We start from the raw sequence: 18,702 nt of genomic DNA, 5'->3' as shown, positions 1-18,702 counted from the left end.
AGACTTTGTTACAGTCAATCACAACACGTTTCTGCAAGATTTGAAAGGGTGCACCCCTCCACCCAGTCTAAAAAGATAAACCGTAAACTCTGTGTGTGCTCGGCAGGTACCGGTGCAATTCAGTAACGTAACATCAAACCCAGAAGAATTAAACGAGGGCATCCCCCAAAAGGCGTCGGACTAACATAACAGCGGTTGTCCGGTGAACCCCGTAAAGACAAATACTCTAAACGCGCAGTTGAGGAAGGAAACCTCTTCAGGAAGACGCGAGTCACTTTAGCTCAACTTCGATTCGGGTCCTGTATTAGGTTAAACTCTTACTTATCCAGAATCAACCTCGATATACGCAACGTATGTCCCGCTTGTAGTATGTCCTCACACGACACCGACCATCTTTTCAATTACAACGTGGAACCAACACCTCTAACACCCTTATCTCTGTGGTCCAACCCTGTTGAAACTGCAAGTTTCCTCGGATTTCCGTTAGAGGATATTGATGACAATTAGTGAGGGATAGGGCGAAGCACTACTACAACAACAATATCAGCCTAAGTCCATTACAGGAGGTTTCATTGTAAAGGCTGAACTTTCCGGCCGTGGGGCCAAGACACCTACTTTCCCACCCGGTTGTTGTTTTTGTTGTAGCAATGCTTCGCCCCACCTAACAGCCGCGACCGATCACAAATTGTCACCAATATCCTCTAACGGGAGTCCAAGGAAACTTGCCGTTTCAACAGGGGTGGACCATAAGGAAAGGGGTGTTAGAGGCGTTGGTTCCACATTACAATTAAAGAGATGGTTGGTGTCATGTGGGGACACATTGCAAGCGGGGCATACATTTTGTATGTCGGGGTTGATTCTGGATAGGTAAGAGTTTAACCTGTTACAGTATCCAGAACGAAGTTGAGCAAGAGTGACACGCGTTTCCCTGGGGAGTATGCGTTCCTCTTCCGCGAGTTTTGGATACTTTTCTTTAAGTACTGGATTCACCGGGCAATTCCCGGCATAAAGGTCCGACGCCTGTTTATGGAGTTCACCAAGGACCTGCTTGTGTTTTTTCGCTTCATACGGCTGGGTTCCCAGGTGCCGTATTTCCTCAAAATGCTTACGGAGATGACTCCTTAAGCCCCTAGGCGGTGCTGGTTCATCAATCAGATGTCTGTTGGGATGCTCAGGTTTCTGGGTACTCAACAGGAACTGTTTGGTCAGCATCTCATTTCTCTCCCTGATGGGGAGTATTCTCGCCTCATTATGCAGATGGTGTTCTGGGGACATAAGAAGACAGCCCGTGGCGATTCTGAGAGCAGTATTTTGGCAGGCCGGTAGTTTCTTCCAGTGGGTAATTTTTAGGCTTGGCGACCATATGGGTGACGCGTAGTACGTAATCGGCTGGCTAATTGCTTTGTAAAATGTAGATCCTGATCAAACGTCACACCCAAGATTTTGGGGTGTAGGACAGTCGGTAGCGTAGCGCCGACGTGGATGTTCAAAATGGTCGACATTTGGGACGTCCATGTTGTAAATAAGGTCGCGGAAGATTTAGTCGGTGATAATGCCAGGTTTCGCGAGGCGAAAAAACTGGAGGGATCAGGGAGGTAGCCGTTTATTTTATTGCATAGCGCATCGATCTTTGGGCCTGGGCCTGTGGCCATTATTGTGCAGTCATCGGCGTAGGAAACAATTGTGACTCCTTCCGGTGGTGAAGGTAGCTTAGATATGTAGAAATTAAACAAAAGTGGGGATAGGACACCACCCTGTGGCACCCTTTGTTTAATTCTCCTTCCCACCCGGTGGAGCGCTCGTATGAGCATTTTATTAAAAACTTAGCTTTTATTCACATAACGGCGAGGCGTTCGTCCACAGGCGTGAATGTCAGTACTGGGCGACCAAGTCTTGCCACAAATCTGTCTCTTCTGTTATGTCCTGGTTTATAATCTAAAATTGTAACTAGATAGTAGGTGACTTGTTACATATTGTAACATCTTGGGAAACTCCGATTATTCTTTATCTATGTTATCGTTCGAATCGCTGAACTGTCAGTATAGCAAAATGTTCTCTTTTTACAACACTACTAGTAGTCCTCACAATTACTGGCGTACTGCACTTATAGCATGTTAAAATCAACTGGTAGACCATCACTTGAACTGCGCTGCTTTATACTCTCTAAACTCTAAGTTCACCTCGTTCGCCTATTTCTCCCAGGGTCTAGACTTTTCGCGAACAGCCGTCTCAAATTGGTGTTTATTTATTGTTCGTTTCTGTATCTCATATTGGCTTTGGCGGCATTAGAGGTTTACGCCGATCACTTTATAGGCGGCGGCGGCGTAGGCTCTATTATATACCGGCGTCGGCGGCGAGGGCAGCGCGCCGGCGTACGCCGGTGTTCTTACTTTAAAAAGCTTAATTTTTGTATTTAAAAAAATAATATTTAGGAAAGGTTTTGTTTGTATGTATTTAAGGAAATCAACGTTTTGGTCATTTCGGAAATGTCCGGGATTTTTGCCTAAAAATCTCGCAGATCGTTCAAAAATTTTCAGGAGTAGCTCCTTGCGGGGGGATTGTCCCCCGTTCACTTACTCCAGAGAGGCTTCGAACCTAACATCAGTCTTTCGAATTGGTACTGCTGCGCCTGCTGGAAAGAAATAGAGACACATAAAATGGTCACACTTTTGTCTGTATATCTGGTGAAAAGCGTAGTTTCGCCTGGGGTTAACTCCTAATAATCGTCGCGAACACAATTTCTTTAAATCATTTGTGGCTCCTTGGCGGTCACGCACAAATTCGACTTACGGTTGCTATTAATGTTCTGTTAATACTCATGACAGGGCGCATCCAGTATTTTTTCGAGCTACAATTCCCGATGATTAAGAGCTACAATTCCCCATCTGCGAACAGTAGCAATCCCGACCACCAGTCACTACCACACCTCCTGACCCTCACACCATATGCCAGCACAGAAGCTATAGGACTGCGACTTCGAACTCATATGTACCTTCGTCGACGTCACTTTCCTAGAAACTCTAGGTGTAGATCTTAAGACTTTCTAGCGGATGTTGTTGTCGTGCTATGATGCCGAGCTACACCAGAGAAACACCTTGAAACGTTAGGGAGTGACTATTCGGCCAAGGATGCCGCCCTTGAAATCATAAGCAGTATAAGAGGATGTAATTTCGTAACTCATGGGTTACAATCGTATAGTCCTCGGGGCATCTACATAATTAAAATTTTACAAGGACCTTGGAAAAATTCATAAAATATAGGCATAAATTTGCAGACGTTTGTGTTCACAACATTGATTTCAAAAGTCTTCGTTAAATTAAAACGATATTTAGAATGAAAGTCGACCGATTTTAAGTTGAAACAAGTAAGGAAGGCTAAGTTCGGGTTTAACCGAACATTACATACTCAGCTGCCAAATTACAGCTTTCAAAACTTTTAAATTACCTTCTTTTAAAAGTAGGCGATGTCACGACCATTGTCCAAAATTTTATTAATTTTCTATTCTGCGTCATAAGGTTAACCCACATACCAAGTTTCATCGCTTTATAAGTCTTTGGTATTGAATTATCGCACTTTTTCGGTTTTTCGAAATTTTCGATATCGAAAAAGTGGGCGGGGTTATAGTCCGATTTCGTTCATTTTAAATAGCGATCTGAGATGAGTGCCCAGGAACTTACATACCAAATTTCATTAAGATATCTCAAAATTGACTCAAGTTATCGTGTTTATGGACAGACGGACGGTCGGACATGACTAAATGAATTTCTTTTTTCGCCCAGATCATTTTGATATATAGAAGTATATATCTATCTCGATTAGTTTATGCTGTTAAGGGGTGCCGTTATGCGAACAAAATTAATATACTCTGTGAGGTCAGCTCAGCTGAGTTTAACATGTTAACTGCTGTTTTCCGGCGTTATGACATAAGAGCTCATTATGGATGCCCGCGTAGCTTCAGTTTTCAGACTAGTTCGACTGTCCACTACGTTAGGATAGTAGCACACATGGTCATTAGTTCGACTGTCTTGGAAAAGCTTTTGTTTCACCACTTTGAAGGACAAAGCCTCACCTGGTAAATATGTATATGTGCGTGCCTACGTATTCACATTTGTAAAAGGAGCCGTAACGTGTAGGTGATATTTAAACTTGGTTGATAGGCTATAATCAATGTGATTCGCTCCAAGTGACTAGTTTTGGATAGGGCCGCCAACTTTAGGAAATGTCAAACCGGGGGACTTGGGTGTTTAAGGATGAAGTATGAAAATCAAAATTAACATCTCAGACGCTATTGTATAGTTTCGCAAATAAACAACAGATGTTTGAATATAAGCCCAAGTGATTTTTCAAACCCTTCTCATACGTACATATATCCTCAATTTAAGTATGAGGAAAGAATCATTTCAAATAAGTGTTTATGCCTCTAGAAACTACTAAAGGATTTTGCATCACTGATTCCGGTTATTCTTTCAGCCAATCGCAATGAAATTTTTTTTTAAAAATCGGCATCTTTTTTGGGTAATTAGATTTTTTTAACAACTTGAGGACAATTTGAAAACATGTTCGCCTTGGGTCATTTTATTTGAATTCATTGTTCATTATTAATTTTTTGGAAAAATATGCAAAGTGAGCATATAAATTTATTATAGAACTTTTCTTTTAGTAAGTTGGTGAATTGGGTGACGCAAAGTCCGTGTTAAGCTGACATCGAAAGCGCCTGTTTTCTTAAATAACTTTTGAACAGTTAGAAAGAGTAAAATTTCGCAATTAGTTTCTTATAACTGGCAGTGATGCGCATCCGTTGATACCACTTTCGACCGTATCCGACCAATTTTCGACATGAACAGTAAATGGCCTAAACAGTCTTAAACGAATAGGAAATATAGTAACGCGCCGCGGCGGCGTATATCTCTAGGCGGCATACATGTATGTATATCTCTAGTTTAATATAATGCCATATGCGCTCTTAGCTGCTGTTTATAGGTGTGTGAAATATTCTCTGTTGCCTTCTATGCATGTGTGAGTATGAGCGCGCTCTTAATGTTGTGCATTTATTACTACCGGCATAGTGACGTATCGAAACTGCTAATATTCGCCAAAATATCATTCCGCGGAAATACCCAAAATTTCAAATAAGGAAATCAGCATTTTATTTTATCTCCCAAAATGCGCTATTGCTGGACATCAGTTATTTTGAAAAAATACTAACTATTCCATTGTTTTCACCGCTCGATTTTGTTAATGAAACTATAATTTACTATTAACCATAGATGTAATATTAATTAAAATATTAAAGTTAACAAAAAACGGAATTTTCAAAAGCCACTACATTGAAAGAAAAAAACTGGAAAAATCAGTTATTATAATTATGACAATTACACTGGTTTACAGCCAAAATACACCAGAGACACCATTATGAAATTCATATGTAAAATCACCCCCTGATTCCGAAAATCAAGGTTATTTTTAATTCTATGGTAACGTTTTTGAGATATTTACGAATAACCGTTTTTTTTTTTCAAAAAAAATAAAAATTGGGTCCACTTAATCATATATATCTCAAGAACGAATTGAGCAATTCCAAAACGGTTTGAAGGTTTTACAAGGTAATACAATTTTCTATAAACAGTGCATACAATACTTTTTGCTAAGCCCCGCAGATTCAATGATAACGAACAATCATTACGGATTTTTTCAATTTTTTTTTTGTATAAATATAAAAAAATTTATACTTTGCTAGGAAGGATCTCGAAAACTTTTTATTTTTTTGCAGATTTTTTTTTCTCTCTAAGCTCTGTTTTATTACAAAAAAAATAAACTTTCATTCAACAAAATCGATGGACTAATACAAAAGTTATAAGCATTCAAATAAATATATCCATATACGTAGTAAAACTTAAGTACCCTACATAATAATAGCATATGTACATATGATTCTGTCTTAAATCTATGATCTTATTTCATAATTGAAAAAGTTATGTGTCTTGTTTTGACGCTTATTTAGATTAGGTTCGGTTTCTCTTATGAGAAACAGTAGTCACTAGACTGGGTCGAAAAAAAAAGTTGCCAATGTCCGCCCCTAATTTTGAAGATTATGTTGAGAGGGTTTCGGAAAAATTTTTTTTAATTTTTTTTGATCCTTCGAAATACAGCCGAAAATGTTTTTTCGTTGTAACTTGGTTATTTGACGTCCGATTTTTAAAATTGATATGTCATTATTTTGGCCTCGAGAAGCTTCACATTTTCGTTTAATGTCCTTTTAAGCTCTGAAGTCGTTTTCACATGATTAGGTCAGCTAACAAAATGTTACCGCCCCCTAATGTATGTTTTTTTCCTTACCAAACGAAAGTACTTAAAAATTCTAGAAAATGTTGGTTTGAAACCATATGACTAAAGTAATAAACAAAGGAGTTATAACAGTTTCAATATTTATTGCAACTGTTATTTTACCTGATATACTTAGACGTGAAACTCATGAAATTTTTGGAGGAAAAATTGCAGTGTTTGCATTGAAAAGTTAATAAAGATATGCCAAATATCATAAACAGGGGAAGTCAAAGTAAATAAGTGAGTCAAACCTGTTGTTATTTATAATAATAACGCTATGCGGCAAAATCAACTTTTTTTCTGGGTATTGGACAAAACCCACTTTTTTGTAGAGATTGAGGCTAAAGTAAACAAAGTACTGTCTTCGTTTTTCGAACTTAGCCTCCAAAAAATAGATATCGGTTTACGAAGTTCGAAGTTCTAAATTCTACATTTCGAAATTTTATTTTTTTGTTAACGCGTTCAGCAAATTGAAAGAGTAAAAATGTGGGCGTGGTCCGCTCTTTTCCCTTATTTTAAGGGCTGAATTCTTTTTTTGAGAAGTACTTTCGTTTGGTAAGGAGAAAAACATACATTAGGGGGGGTAAAATTTTGTTAGCTGACCTAATCATGTGAAAACGATTTCATACCTTAAAAGGACATTAAACGGAAATGTGAAACTTCTCAAGGCCAAAATAATGACATATCGATTTTAAAAATCGGACGTCAAATAACCAAGTTACAACGAAAAAACATTTTCGGCTGTATTTCGAAGGATCAAAAAAAAATTTAAAAAAATGTTTCCGAAACCCTCTCAACATAATCTTCAAATTTAGGGACGGACATTAGCAACTTTTTTTTTGTATGGGGACCAACCCAGTCTAGTAGTCACCCATCATAGCGACATCCCAGAATCCTTGATACCGACTTTCAATCATTTTCATTTGCTGGTGAAAGCTTTCGCCATGCTCGTCACTTTCGTCGCCAAGATTTTGCGGGCAAAAAATTTAAATGGGAGTATAAAAAATGAATTTTTAAAGACATATTTACTCCTGAAAGAAAATAAAAACGTAGATAAACACATAAGTGACCCATTAGTATATAATTTTCTTAGGCTGGATTTATCTATCAATTCAGAACAAATTTTTTGGTTACATTTTTCTCGTTCTTGTTTGTTCGGAACTGGACGATGAATTCAGATTTAGGCCTATACATATATTCTCATGTAAATTTAAAAATTTTCATACAAATTTTTTGTTTATCGGGCAGATAGGTTTTAAAGTTAACTGAGAGAACGGCCTTAAATATGTTTTTTTTATTTACCCATTTCCGCATATTTTTTGATTAAGTCGCTCACTATCATCTCATAGTTAGGACTTTTGTGTTTGCCTAAAAGTAACGACCTTTTCAAAAGAATCCCACGCTGCTGCCTCCACTGGTGACATTAGTTCTTTGAAATTGTTATTGGCCATCATTTTCCTTATTTGCGGTCCCACAAAAATCCCTTCCTTTATTTTTGCTTCTGAAATCTCTGGAAAGAGTGTCTTCAAAAGATGAAAGGCTTCGCCTTCTTTGTCCAAAGCCTTGACAAAGTTTTTGATAAGGCCGAGCTTGCTGTGGAGCGGAGGTAGAATTATTTTTTCCTTCTTTATAAGTGGGGAGTATTTTATATTATCCACCCCAACTTGAAACTCAATTCGTTCTGGCCAATTCTTTATGATGTAGTGATCTTGACGAGCTCGGCTATCCCATTTGCATAGAAAGCAACAGTATTTTGTGTATCCACTTTGTAGACCACATAGCATGAAAGGCTTCGTCTTCTTTGTCCAAAGCCTTGACAAAGTTTTTGATAAGGCCGAGCTTGCTGTGGAGCGGAGGTAGAATTATTTTTTCCTTCTTTATAAGTGGGGAGTATTTTATATTATCCACCCCAACTTGAAACTCAATTCGTTCTGGCCAATTCTTTATGATGTAGTGATCTTGACGAGCTCGGCTATCCCATTTGCATAGAAAGCAACAGTATTTTGTGTATCCACTTTGTAGACCACATAGCATTCCAACGGCTTTAAGATCGGCACATATTTTCCAATCATGTTCTTCGTATTTGATTAATTTGAGCAATTTTTGCATTATCTCATACGTTTCCTTTGTATTTACTGCATGCGCGATCGGGATAGATGGCTTTTGGTTGCCAATATGCAATAATACGGCCATTGCCGTCTATGAACAATCGCCACTCTTTTGAATCATATGGTTCACCAAACTGTTTGAATAGACCAGCAATGTCTTTGCAGTAACAAACACTGTCCTCCTTCGTATAGTACTTGGAAAATTCTTCGTGACGAGTTCTATAATATGTTACCTTAACATCGGATGAAACAAATTTAAATTGTTGCATACGAGAGGTGTGTAGTTCGGCCTTATCCTTTGACAATTCCAAATCCCTTATCCAATCATTGAGTTGTGCTTGTGACAAAGAGTTTCTTTCGTTTTCCGTTTGAAATCCAGTACAACATGATGCCGCGTAATCAACTGCTGTTGACAATGAAACTGGAGCCGGAACTTAAGTTAAATTTTATTCTGGCAATGTAGCTTCCGTTGAATTTAGTTCTGGTAATGACACTGTAGATACGCTCATAGGTTACTTTTCTTGACTTTCCAACCCCAAGTACTCTTGTAGTACAAATATAGCAGTCCTTTGAATGGCAAGTTGGTTCCCTCCACTTCATTGATATAATAAATTTCATATGTCGCCTAAATAGATAGTTTCAGATTTTAGTCAGCTATGCATTAAAAGGGAGCAAATTCCTAATTTTTACAATGCAACTTTTTGTTCCGGTTTCCGAAAAAATCAATTCGGCTCAATTCCAAAATTTTTAACGATAAATTGACCGCAGATGAAACAGAACATATCAGGATCATTTGTACACTTAAACTCTCGCGCCCTTTTATTCATTTTATATTTTTAAGTAAATGACGGGTTATAAACTGAACAGTATCCGGCGAGCCTTGCAGATATTATGAAGGAACAAGGCGCATGTTGTATTATTTATAAATAGATCAAGTAAAAATTCAAGCCCACCTAGACAAAAAGGTTCCCTAGTTCTACAAAGAAAACACTACCTGCCTTAAAAATATGCTCTTGCTTGAAATGTACCTGGTTTTGAGAAAACGACACTAACAGTTTTTTGTATCTAATAACCCTTCGAAAATGTACCTGCTGACTAACTGATATACGAATACTAACACATACATATGTACCAGTAGGGTACTTAAGTATTGAATGGATATATTTACTTGAATGCTTATAACTTTTGTATTAGTCCATCGATTTTGTTGAATGAAAGCTTTTTTTTTGTAATAAAACAGAGCTTAGAGAGAAAAAAAATTGCAAAAAAATAAAAGGTTTTCTAGATCCTTCCTAACAAAGTACACATTTTTTTATATTTTTACAAAAAAAATTGAAAAAATCAGTAATGATTAAATTTTATGCCTTTTAAAAGCTTCAAACCGTTTTGGAATTACTCGTTCTTGAGATATATATGATTAAGTGAGTTAGATTGATTGAGAAAGTGTCGTTTTTACAGAATATTGTGAAACCAAACCACTTTCTACTGTTGAAATGAACACACAAATTTGTCATCTTGACAAAAAAACTCCGCTGTATTAAACACAATGTAATCAATTTTACTGCATAACTGTTAATTCAAGAGTAACAAATCTGATTTTTTGATTTTGCTAAATGAAAAATACCAAATTTTTTTTTTTATGAAATATTTTAACGGCATACATTGTATATTGATTGCATACATATGTAAAATATTTATTTAATTTTACCTAATTTCCCCCTTCAGCTAATCAATCAATCTATGAACTATAGCGATTATGAGCCATGGCACACTGAGCTGGATTCCTCTGGAGGGGGTGGAGGTGGTGGTAATAGTGGCGGTGACAGCGGTGGCGGCTTGGATAACTCAGCCGATTCGAATATGTCATCAAGTGACAATGATCGCATCAGCTCTTCGCCGGACAATCAACTAAAGTGTGGCAATAACAGCAGTGGGAGTGCGACAAAATATAACTATGTACGTACGTATATATAAAACTAACATGTGTAGATCGAGCATTTCATGGAAAATAATCAATTTTCGAATTGCTTCAATTGCCCAAATGTTTTAAATATACCAACCTACCTCAACGTAACAAGGAAGAAAATTTTCAGCTTAGGAATAAAAAAAAATTCAATAAAAAAGAAACAAAATTTAAAAATCAAACCCACCCCCTTTCTTTAGCGACCATTTTTTTAATCCTGTATTATAAATAGCTGAAAAAATTCAGAATGTTCATTTGTGGAAATAGACTAATACCAAAGAGAGTAGATTAATAAGAGGGAGCATTGTAGAGTCGTTCATTCGCCACAAAGTGGGACGGCTGCGACAGGAATTCACCATACATTTTGCCCCTGCTTCGTTTTCACCATATAGATTAAAAAAAGTCACAAGCCTGGGCATTCGCGCAATTTTAGTGATGTAAATTGCATGGCGCCAGCGCCAATGCCGATTCCAGGTCATTGACGCAATGACTCCAAGCCAATTTTTGACGCTGCTCAGTAGTGAGTGCGTAGTACATTTTACTTGCGCTATTGAGTGAAACTATTTTTGTGTGTGAGGCACAAGTTTGGTGTTATTGGCGCTACGGGCAATGATGACACTGAGGTGATGACCGTAGCGCTGGTAGTTCAGCTTTTGAATCAGAGAAAGAATTGATGACCCATGTAAATTATTATGGCTTTGGCTATTATTGGTTGTGACTTTGAACCAAATAAATGCTGCGGACATAACAGCCAGAGTCATTTTTGATTTTTATATTTTAGATTTAATACACAATTAATATGGGTGTGTTTGAGCAGCGAAATAATAGCAGTAGTATTGCTAAAGTGCTGCTTAGTTGATGGAATGTCGCTAATTTCCTAGCGATGATCAATAGATTGTCAACATTTCGTTCAACGAACGCGCGAAATTGCCACATCTGCTCAAATTTTGCTGAAGAACGTTATGCGCTGTCGTAAAAAGTAACACTGCTGCAGCTCGAACACACCCTATATCGAGCAAATAAGAAACAAATAGACAAATTAGCTTATTTTACAAATCGCTTGGCTGAGGTTTTCAATTGTTGATTTAACTTAAGCTGTTATGCCAATATTTTTCAGCCAGCTTATTTTCAAATAGGTAATTTTTCCAAAGGCAAAATAAATTACAGAGTTATACAGCCTTAAAAAGTCAGTTTACAGCCGTCCTACAATTTCCACAAAGTTTTAAAACTCTACAACGCACCATCTTATATTTAAAGAGTCTTTGATATTCAGCCCAATTCTATACAAAAATTCCGTGCGAATTTTTCCCTTCTCCCATTCCTCGTATTCTAAATAAAAATTCCTTGTGAGTTTTTTCACTTCTCCCTTTCCTCCTATTCTGAACAATGTTCGAAAAAGCGGAAACCGGTTACGGGAGAAAAGTAGGTATTACCCCGTATTGCGAGTGTCGATCGGAATATAATCGACTATTTGTCGATTCCATTTTTTGCATTTAATATTATTACTATGCAAATTCATCGCAAATCTTTGGACCATTATAAACAGTAATCTTGTACAAGACATATTTTGTTATTTTTTCAACTTTTCGGTGTATATACCATAATTTGTATAATTATAAAGATAATCGATTATCGAAAAAAGTTGTAGAAAATCGGTCACGTAGTTTGGGTACGTCCCTAAGGCAGTTTTGGAAACATTTTGAAAATATAATATATTAATTATTTCACCGATATTCGCCACCAAACAAAATAAGTAAAAAAAGTTTTGTGCATCCCCGTGTTTTCTATAAATTCTGAAAGCAACCTTACACCACCGCACAGTGGCATTTTTGCCTGATTTAGACGCGAAAAATTAATAACTGACTGAAAAATGAATATATTTCATTCAAACCAAGTGTATATGTTTGTATGCCCTACCCCCCCCCCCCCTTCAGTGAGGATAGGCGAAGAGGGGGTGGGGGTTGGACCCCCTCCAAAAATTTTGAATTTACCCCAAACAAAAACTTTCTTATAGGCTAAGATATCTTGTTCTTTTGTTCACAATTGAACATACCTATATTTAAATTTCCTATCTTCTTCAAACCACGAAGCAAACTTTCCAAGAAAATTAACTTGGGTGTAATTCACTTGAATCCATCTCATACAAAGTTTGATAAAAAAAATTCGAACTTTACTGCAGCATTCATCATACAATCCCTCGTTTCTATTTACTCCCTCCATAAAACAGTACAGACGTGGTATAAAACGGCTTTATCCTTTTGCTTTTGGCCATGTTCTGCAACCCACACCTCATTCAACTCCCTCTTTGTGATCGTCATATCAAAAGGGGGACCTACGGGGATTAAGAATAATTTGAGTTATATGCAATAGTATTGAATTATTGTAGAAATTCAAAAATTATTGTGGTACAGCGTGGTTCAAACTTTTGGCAGGCTTTTCTTTTCACGGTTTTATATATTTTCAGTACAAAAATAATAGGATTCCCCTTAGGTAGGTGAGATTGACAAATAGGTTGCGGAAGTTGCGTGTTGCGTTTATAAACCCCTTGAATCCTAGGCATGGGAATTTCGTTGCTTAGGTTTTGTCTGTAACTGTACGTACATTTTTATATATTTACATATTTATATATTTCAAACTGCATATTTTTTTTGTTTATTATTTTATTATAAACAGAATGGTCTCCGCCGTTGTCGCGCTTTATACGATTGCGTTGCCGACAATGACGATGAATTAGAATTCAAGGAGGGAGAAATATTAATAGTGCTTAACGAGCGTACAGATGATGAAAATTGGATGGAAGGTGTAATTGAAGGTGATCCCACAAGGCATGGCATGTTTCCTGTTAGTTTTGTACATATGTTACCTGATTAAAAACGATTACATACACAGAAAACGAAACACATACATATGTATGTGTACATATGTATATTAAAATCAGTGGTAGATTACAGAGATCGTAAAGGAATGCAACGCATTATCCCAACGATTAACTTAGTGTAAAAATGGAATAAGGAAGAGCTACAGGAAGTCGCGATAACCCTAAAATTGTTGACGCACAGACCAAAACGTATTATGTATAATCTTATAAATGTAAAATGAGAAAAGAAAGAATTATTATAAAAATAAACATTATTTATTTGTTAACTCGTAATAAAAATGCTACTATCACTTGCTTTATATGCATGATATTGTTGTGGTGATATGCAAAAAATATTTAAAATAACTACTTCATACTCATAGGTTTATTGAATGAAAACAGAATCGCTATCGTACTACGTAATTATAAAAAAATGTACTATTACTTCCAATATGAAATATAAGTTACATGATTATTTAATTAAAGAAAAATTATTTGTAAACTATCTACTTATGTATGATGTATAACAATATACTCTAATAATGCCTATTTGCAGAACGGCAAGTTTACTTTTTAACTCAGAGTTAACCTCACATAAGGGTTTATACATTTTTAACGAATTTCTTAAATTAACTCGGAGTTAAAAAAAATAACTTGCTAGTTCAGCAAGTGGGCCTAATTTCATTAAAATGCCTATTTTTAAATCAATACAAAAAATTCGATTGGACCATTCGAATCAACTCGTTAGAACACGTTTACACATGCACGAATCTACAATAAATCCTCAATAGATAAGCTACGCGTTTACATATGTTCGATCCAGACCTGTTAAATAATGATTACTAATGGTAATGATTAGCCGTTCCATTGATATTATATAGACAATACGACTTTCTGCCTGATAAACGGCGATGCCTCCACTAGAATGCGCAGAGTTCTTAAACTGCGTCGAATAGCAGCCGATGCTCGCCCATACTCCTTTCAATCCTGCACCTGCTAATTTTATCCTCTGAAAAGCGGACATTAATTAATTTCAAAAAAGCCAACTGGGAAGGCTACACAACCTTCACAAATCAATCTTTTGGTGTTTTCCCCATTTCGACAGATATTCGGCAAGCCGAGCGTGCGTTCAGCAAGGTCATCGCTTCAGTTTTTGCACGCTTTATTCTGGCCGGTAGAATATCTGAAATCATACCGCATTTCTCAGCTGAAGCTTCAAACTTAGCAACAGAACGTGACCTGGCGCGACAACTCGACCCCAGATACCTCCATAATAGGAGTCTCAACTTGTATATTGTGCGGCTGGTAAATGAACACAAACGTTCCACATGGGAAGAGCATCTAAGTAACTGCAACTTTCTGCAGTTTTTGGTAAATTGTGGTCAACCGTCAAATCCTTGCTAACGAAGGAGTCATATCGATTAATATCATTCCTTTCGCCAGTAGCGTTGGCATTGGAAACCGCCCTGCTCCCTCATTTCACGGCGAGTCTTTGCCTAGCCACCCATCACATGGCTTCCGCGAAATGCATAACACTACCCCACCGCTAATCTCCATAAGCACTATGATGAGATCGGGCAGCTGGTTAATGGTGTCATATCATGTTTTCGCCATTTCCTAGGGGCTTAAAAATATTCCATTAAACGATTTTTCGGTTTTTGTACGATTATCAATCGAATTTCCCTGCTCGAATATTTGATTTTTTTTTTTTTCAATTCGAATAATTCGTCATTGAACGATCGAAGTTCGATTTCTATGAAGTGTTCGTATAAAAAATTACGTATACGTCACACATGTACCACATATTTGCTCTTTGTTGAATCTTTATTAATTTGATCGATTAGTAGATATTGAACTCTTAGGCTGGGTTTTTTATTGCGAGTTTAAACTCCAGTTAAAGTTGACTAGAATTTAATGCCCCTATTACCGCTTACAACTCATCTCTGGTTGGGTTGAAATTTCGCAATTTAGTATTACAGATTACAACTCAACCTGTCAAAACAAATGTCGGTTGAGTTGTCTAGTCTAACAACTTTATGTGGCATTACCGTTTATACCGTTGTGTTGGTGTAGTTGTCAAAGACGTCAAATCTTACAACTGATTACTAGCAGTTGTCTCATACAATTTTGCAGTTGTTTTGAAAAAATGTAATGTTTTAAAAGACGGCTCACCACCTAATTTTCAACAAAAATTTTTAAAGTTGATATCAAAAGACACGTTTCGACCTCCGATTTAAGAATCCGAAAACAAAAATTAAAAATTTAATTTCTGTCATATCATTTCGGTTCAAATTTACATGTGGGTGTTGTATTTTGCTAGATTTTTTGTACATACTAATGCAGAAAGGCGTTGGACCCACCCAGGGTTATTTTTACAAACCGCGGCCAAAGGCCGCCAACGCAAAATAATGTTCTATGCAAAAAAACTGTGGATCGGGCCTCATATTTCGGACACTCTTGGGGCCATTTTGTGGGTTTTTGTAATAATTTTTCGACAAATAAAGTTTTTAATTTCCGTTTTCGAATCCTAAAACCGGAGATCGAAACACGTCTTTTGATACCACCTTTGATAAGAGTTAGATGGTGCACGGCTTCATAAAACGTTACCGAAAAAAACAAAAAATTTAAAGCCGGTAGTTTAACCTTTTTTAATCAAACAATAATCAACATTTACACATTTATAGAAAAAACAACGTTTAAACGAAGGATTTCATTGAATAACTATTTGACTTTATCGAGCGACATCGGACGCAGCCAAAATAGGTGAAATTATGCGGACGTGAGTCCCATTGATACTAACACTACTCCTGGGAATCCTGTTTTAGAGTCAAATACAATTGTTGCTGTTTGGGTTTTAATCCACTTCGCACAAATATACTCCTCAATAATATCTAAAACCAGTCCAACACCAAAATCATTTGCACAGCATATTTGATAGCTGCCGTCAGCAAGGAATCGGAGTGAGGCGCATAATTTTAAAATAGGGGTAAAGCCTTCCCGCGAACGCGTTAGCGGAAATGGTCCTTAATTTTGTTTAGTAATGAGCAAAATGCTTCCTTTCAAATCTGCAAAATAACTTCATGAGAAGCTCATCATTTGTAACTTAGACATTTTCTTACTTGGTGCTTGGTAGTTCCAAGGGATTGGAATGATCACGCGAATGTTTTCCGTTTTCGCGACATGTCAATCACCAACATTTTTGCCATTATAAAATAGATTTTCATATAATGTCCGTTTTGCTTTTATTTTGTAAATGCTTAAATTTCCTCCACAAAATGATCAGCTGTTCATTTATCTGTCAAATCATCACTTTCTGAAGTTGGAAACAACTCAACTTCAACTGAAATAAGTTGTAATTCGTAATACCAAACAGGAGTTGAGTTGTCTGAAAGTTGAATTGTTTTATGCCCCTATTACCGTTTACAACTCAACTCTGGTTGAGTTGAAATTTCACAATTTGGTATTACAGATTATTTTGTCAAAAAAATGTAGGTTGAGTTGTCTAGTCTAACAACTTTTTGTGGCATTACCGTTTACAACCTTGTGTTGGTGTAGTTGTCAAAGACGTCAAAATCTTACAACTGATTATTAGCAGTTGTCTCATACAATTTTTGTTTTGAAAAAAGGTAACGTTTTACAAGACGGTTCACCACCTCATTTTTAACAAAAATTTTCAAAGTTGGTATCAAAAGACACCTTTCGACCTCCAATTTTAGAATCAGAAAACAAAAATTTAAAATTTAATTTCTACCATATCATTTCGGTTCAAATTTTCATGTGGTTGTTGTATTTTGCCAGACTTGTTGTACATTGTACATACTAATGCAGAAAGGCGTTGGATCCACCGAGGGTTATTTTTACAAATCGCGACCGAAGGCCGCCAACGCAGAAAGATGTTCTGTGCAAAAACAAGTAAGGAAGGCTAAGTTCGGGTGTAACCGAATAGTACATACTCAGTTGAGAGCTATGGAGACAAAATAATGAAAATCACCATGTAGGAAAATGAACCTAGGGTAACCCTGGAATGTGGTTGTATGACATGTGTATCAAATGGAAGGTATTAAAGAGTATTTTAAGAGAGAGTAGGCCATAGTTCTATGGATGGACGCCATTTAGGGATATCGCCATAAAGGTGGACCAGGGCTGACTCTAAAATTTGTTTGTACGATATGGGTATCAAATGAAAGGTGTTACTGAGCATTTTAAGAGGGAGTGGGCCTTAGGTCTATCGGTGGACGCCTTTTCGAGATATCGCCATTGAGGTGGACCAGAGGTGACTCTAGAATGTGTTTGTACGATATGGGTATCAAATGAAAGGTGGTAATGAGTATTTTAAAAGGGAATGGGCTTTAGTTCTATAGGTGAACGCCTTTTCGAGAAATCGCCATAAAGGTGGACCCGGGGTGACTCTAGAATATGTTTGTACGATATGGGTATCAAATGAAAGCTGTTAATGAGTATTTTGAAAAGGAGTGATCCTTAGTTCCATAGGTGGACGCCGTTTCGAGATATCGCCATAAAGGTGGACCAGGGGTGTCTCTAGAATGTGTTTGTACGATATGGGAATCAAATGAAAGGTGTTACTGAGCATTTTAAGAGGGAGTGGGCATTAGGTCTATAGGTGGACGCCTTTTCGAGATATCGCCATTAGGGTGGGCCAGGGTGACTCTAGAATGTGTTTGTACGATATGGGTATCAAATGAAAGGTGGTAATGAGTATTTTAAAAGGGAGTAATCCTTAGCTCTATAGGTGGACGCCTTTTCGAGATATCGCCATAAAGGTGGACCAAGGGTGACTCTAGAATATTTGTACGATATGGGCATCAAACGAAAGGTGTTACTGAGCATTTTAAGAGGGAGTGGGCATTAGGTCTATAGGTGGACGCCTTTTCGAGATATCGCCATTAGGGTGGCCAGGGGTGACTCTAGAATGTTTGTACGATATGGGTATCAAACGAAAGGTGTTACTGAGCATTTTAAGAGGGAGTGCGCATTAGGTCTATAGGTGGACGCCTTTTCGAGATATCGCCATTAGGGTGGGCCAGGGGTGACTCTAGAATGTGTTTGTACGATATGGATATCAAATTAAAGGTATTAATGAGGGTTTTAAAAGCGAGTGGCCCTTAGATGTATATGTGAAGGAGTTCTCGCGATATCGACCAAAATGTGGACCAGGTGATCCAGAAAATCATCTGTCGGGTACTGCTAATTTATTTATATATGCAATACCACTAACAGTATTCCTGCCAAGATTCCAAGGGCTTTTAATTTCGCCCTGCAGAACTTTTTCATTTTCTTCTACTTAATATGGTAGGTGTCACACCCATTTTACGAAGTTTTTTTATAAACCATGTTTCATCCCTTTTTTCGTATTTGGAATAGAATTATGGCATTTTTTCATTTTTCATAATTTTCGATATCGATAAAGTGGGCGTGGTTATGGTCGGATT

The 18,702-nt window shown here is 37.2% G+C and overlaps 2 protein-coding genes across 16 annotated transcripts in view; one reads left to right on the top strand and one right to left on the bottom strand.

The window, feature by feature from the left end:
- The window catches only part of Asap (ArfGAP domain of ASAP), a 109,890-nt gene extending 96,106 nt beyond the window's left edge, over positions 1-13,784 (top strand). For all 15 annotated transcript variants that reach the window (XM_067776705.1, XM_067776704.1, XM_067776711.1 and 12 more), the window contains 2 exons: positions 10,158-10,388; positions 13,069-13,784. In XM_067776705.1, coding sequence (XP_067632806.1) covers positions 10,158-10,388; positions 13,069-13,266 — 429 coding nt within the window. In that variant the 3' untranslated portion in view covers positions 13,267-13,784. The remainder of the gene's footprint in view (positions 1-10,157; positions 10,389-13,068) is intronic.
- Positions 1-18,702, bottom strand: part of Nup50 (nuclear pore complex protein Nup50) — a 142,415-nt gene that overhangs the window by 103,991 nt on the left and 19,722 nt on the right. The gene's annotated exons all lie outside the window — the stretch shown is intronic.

Source organism: Eurosta solidaginis, chromosome 3 (assembly GCF_040869045.1).
Source record: "Eurosta solidaginis isolate ZX-2024a chromosome 3, ASM4086904v1, whole genome shotgun sequence".
NCBI lineage: Eukaryota > Metazoa > Arthropoda > Insecta > Diptera > Tephritidae > Eurosta > Eurosta solidaginis.
Note: the sequence above shows the minus strand (reverse complement) of the source record. Positions and strands in the feature narration are given on the sequence as shown.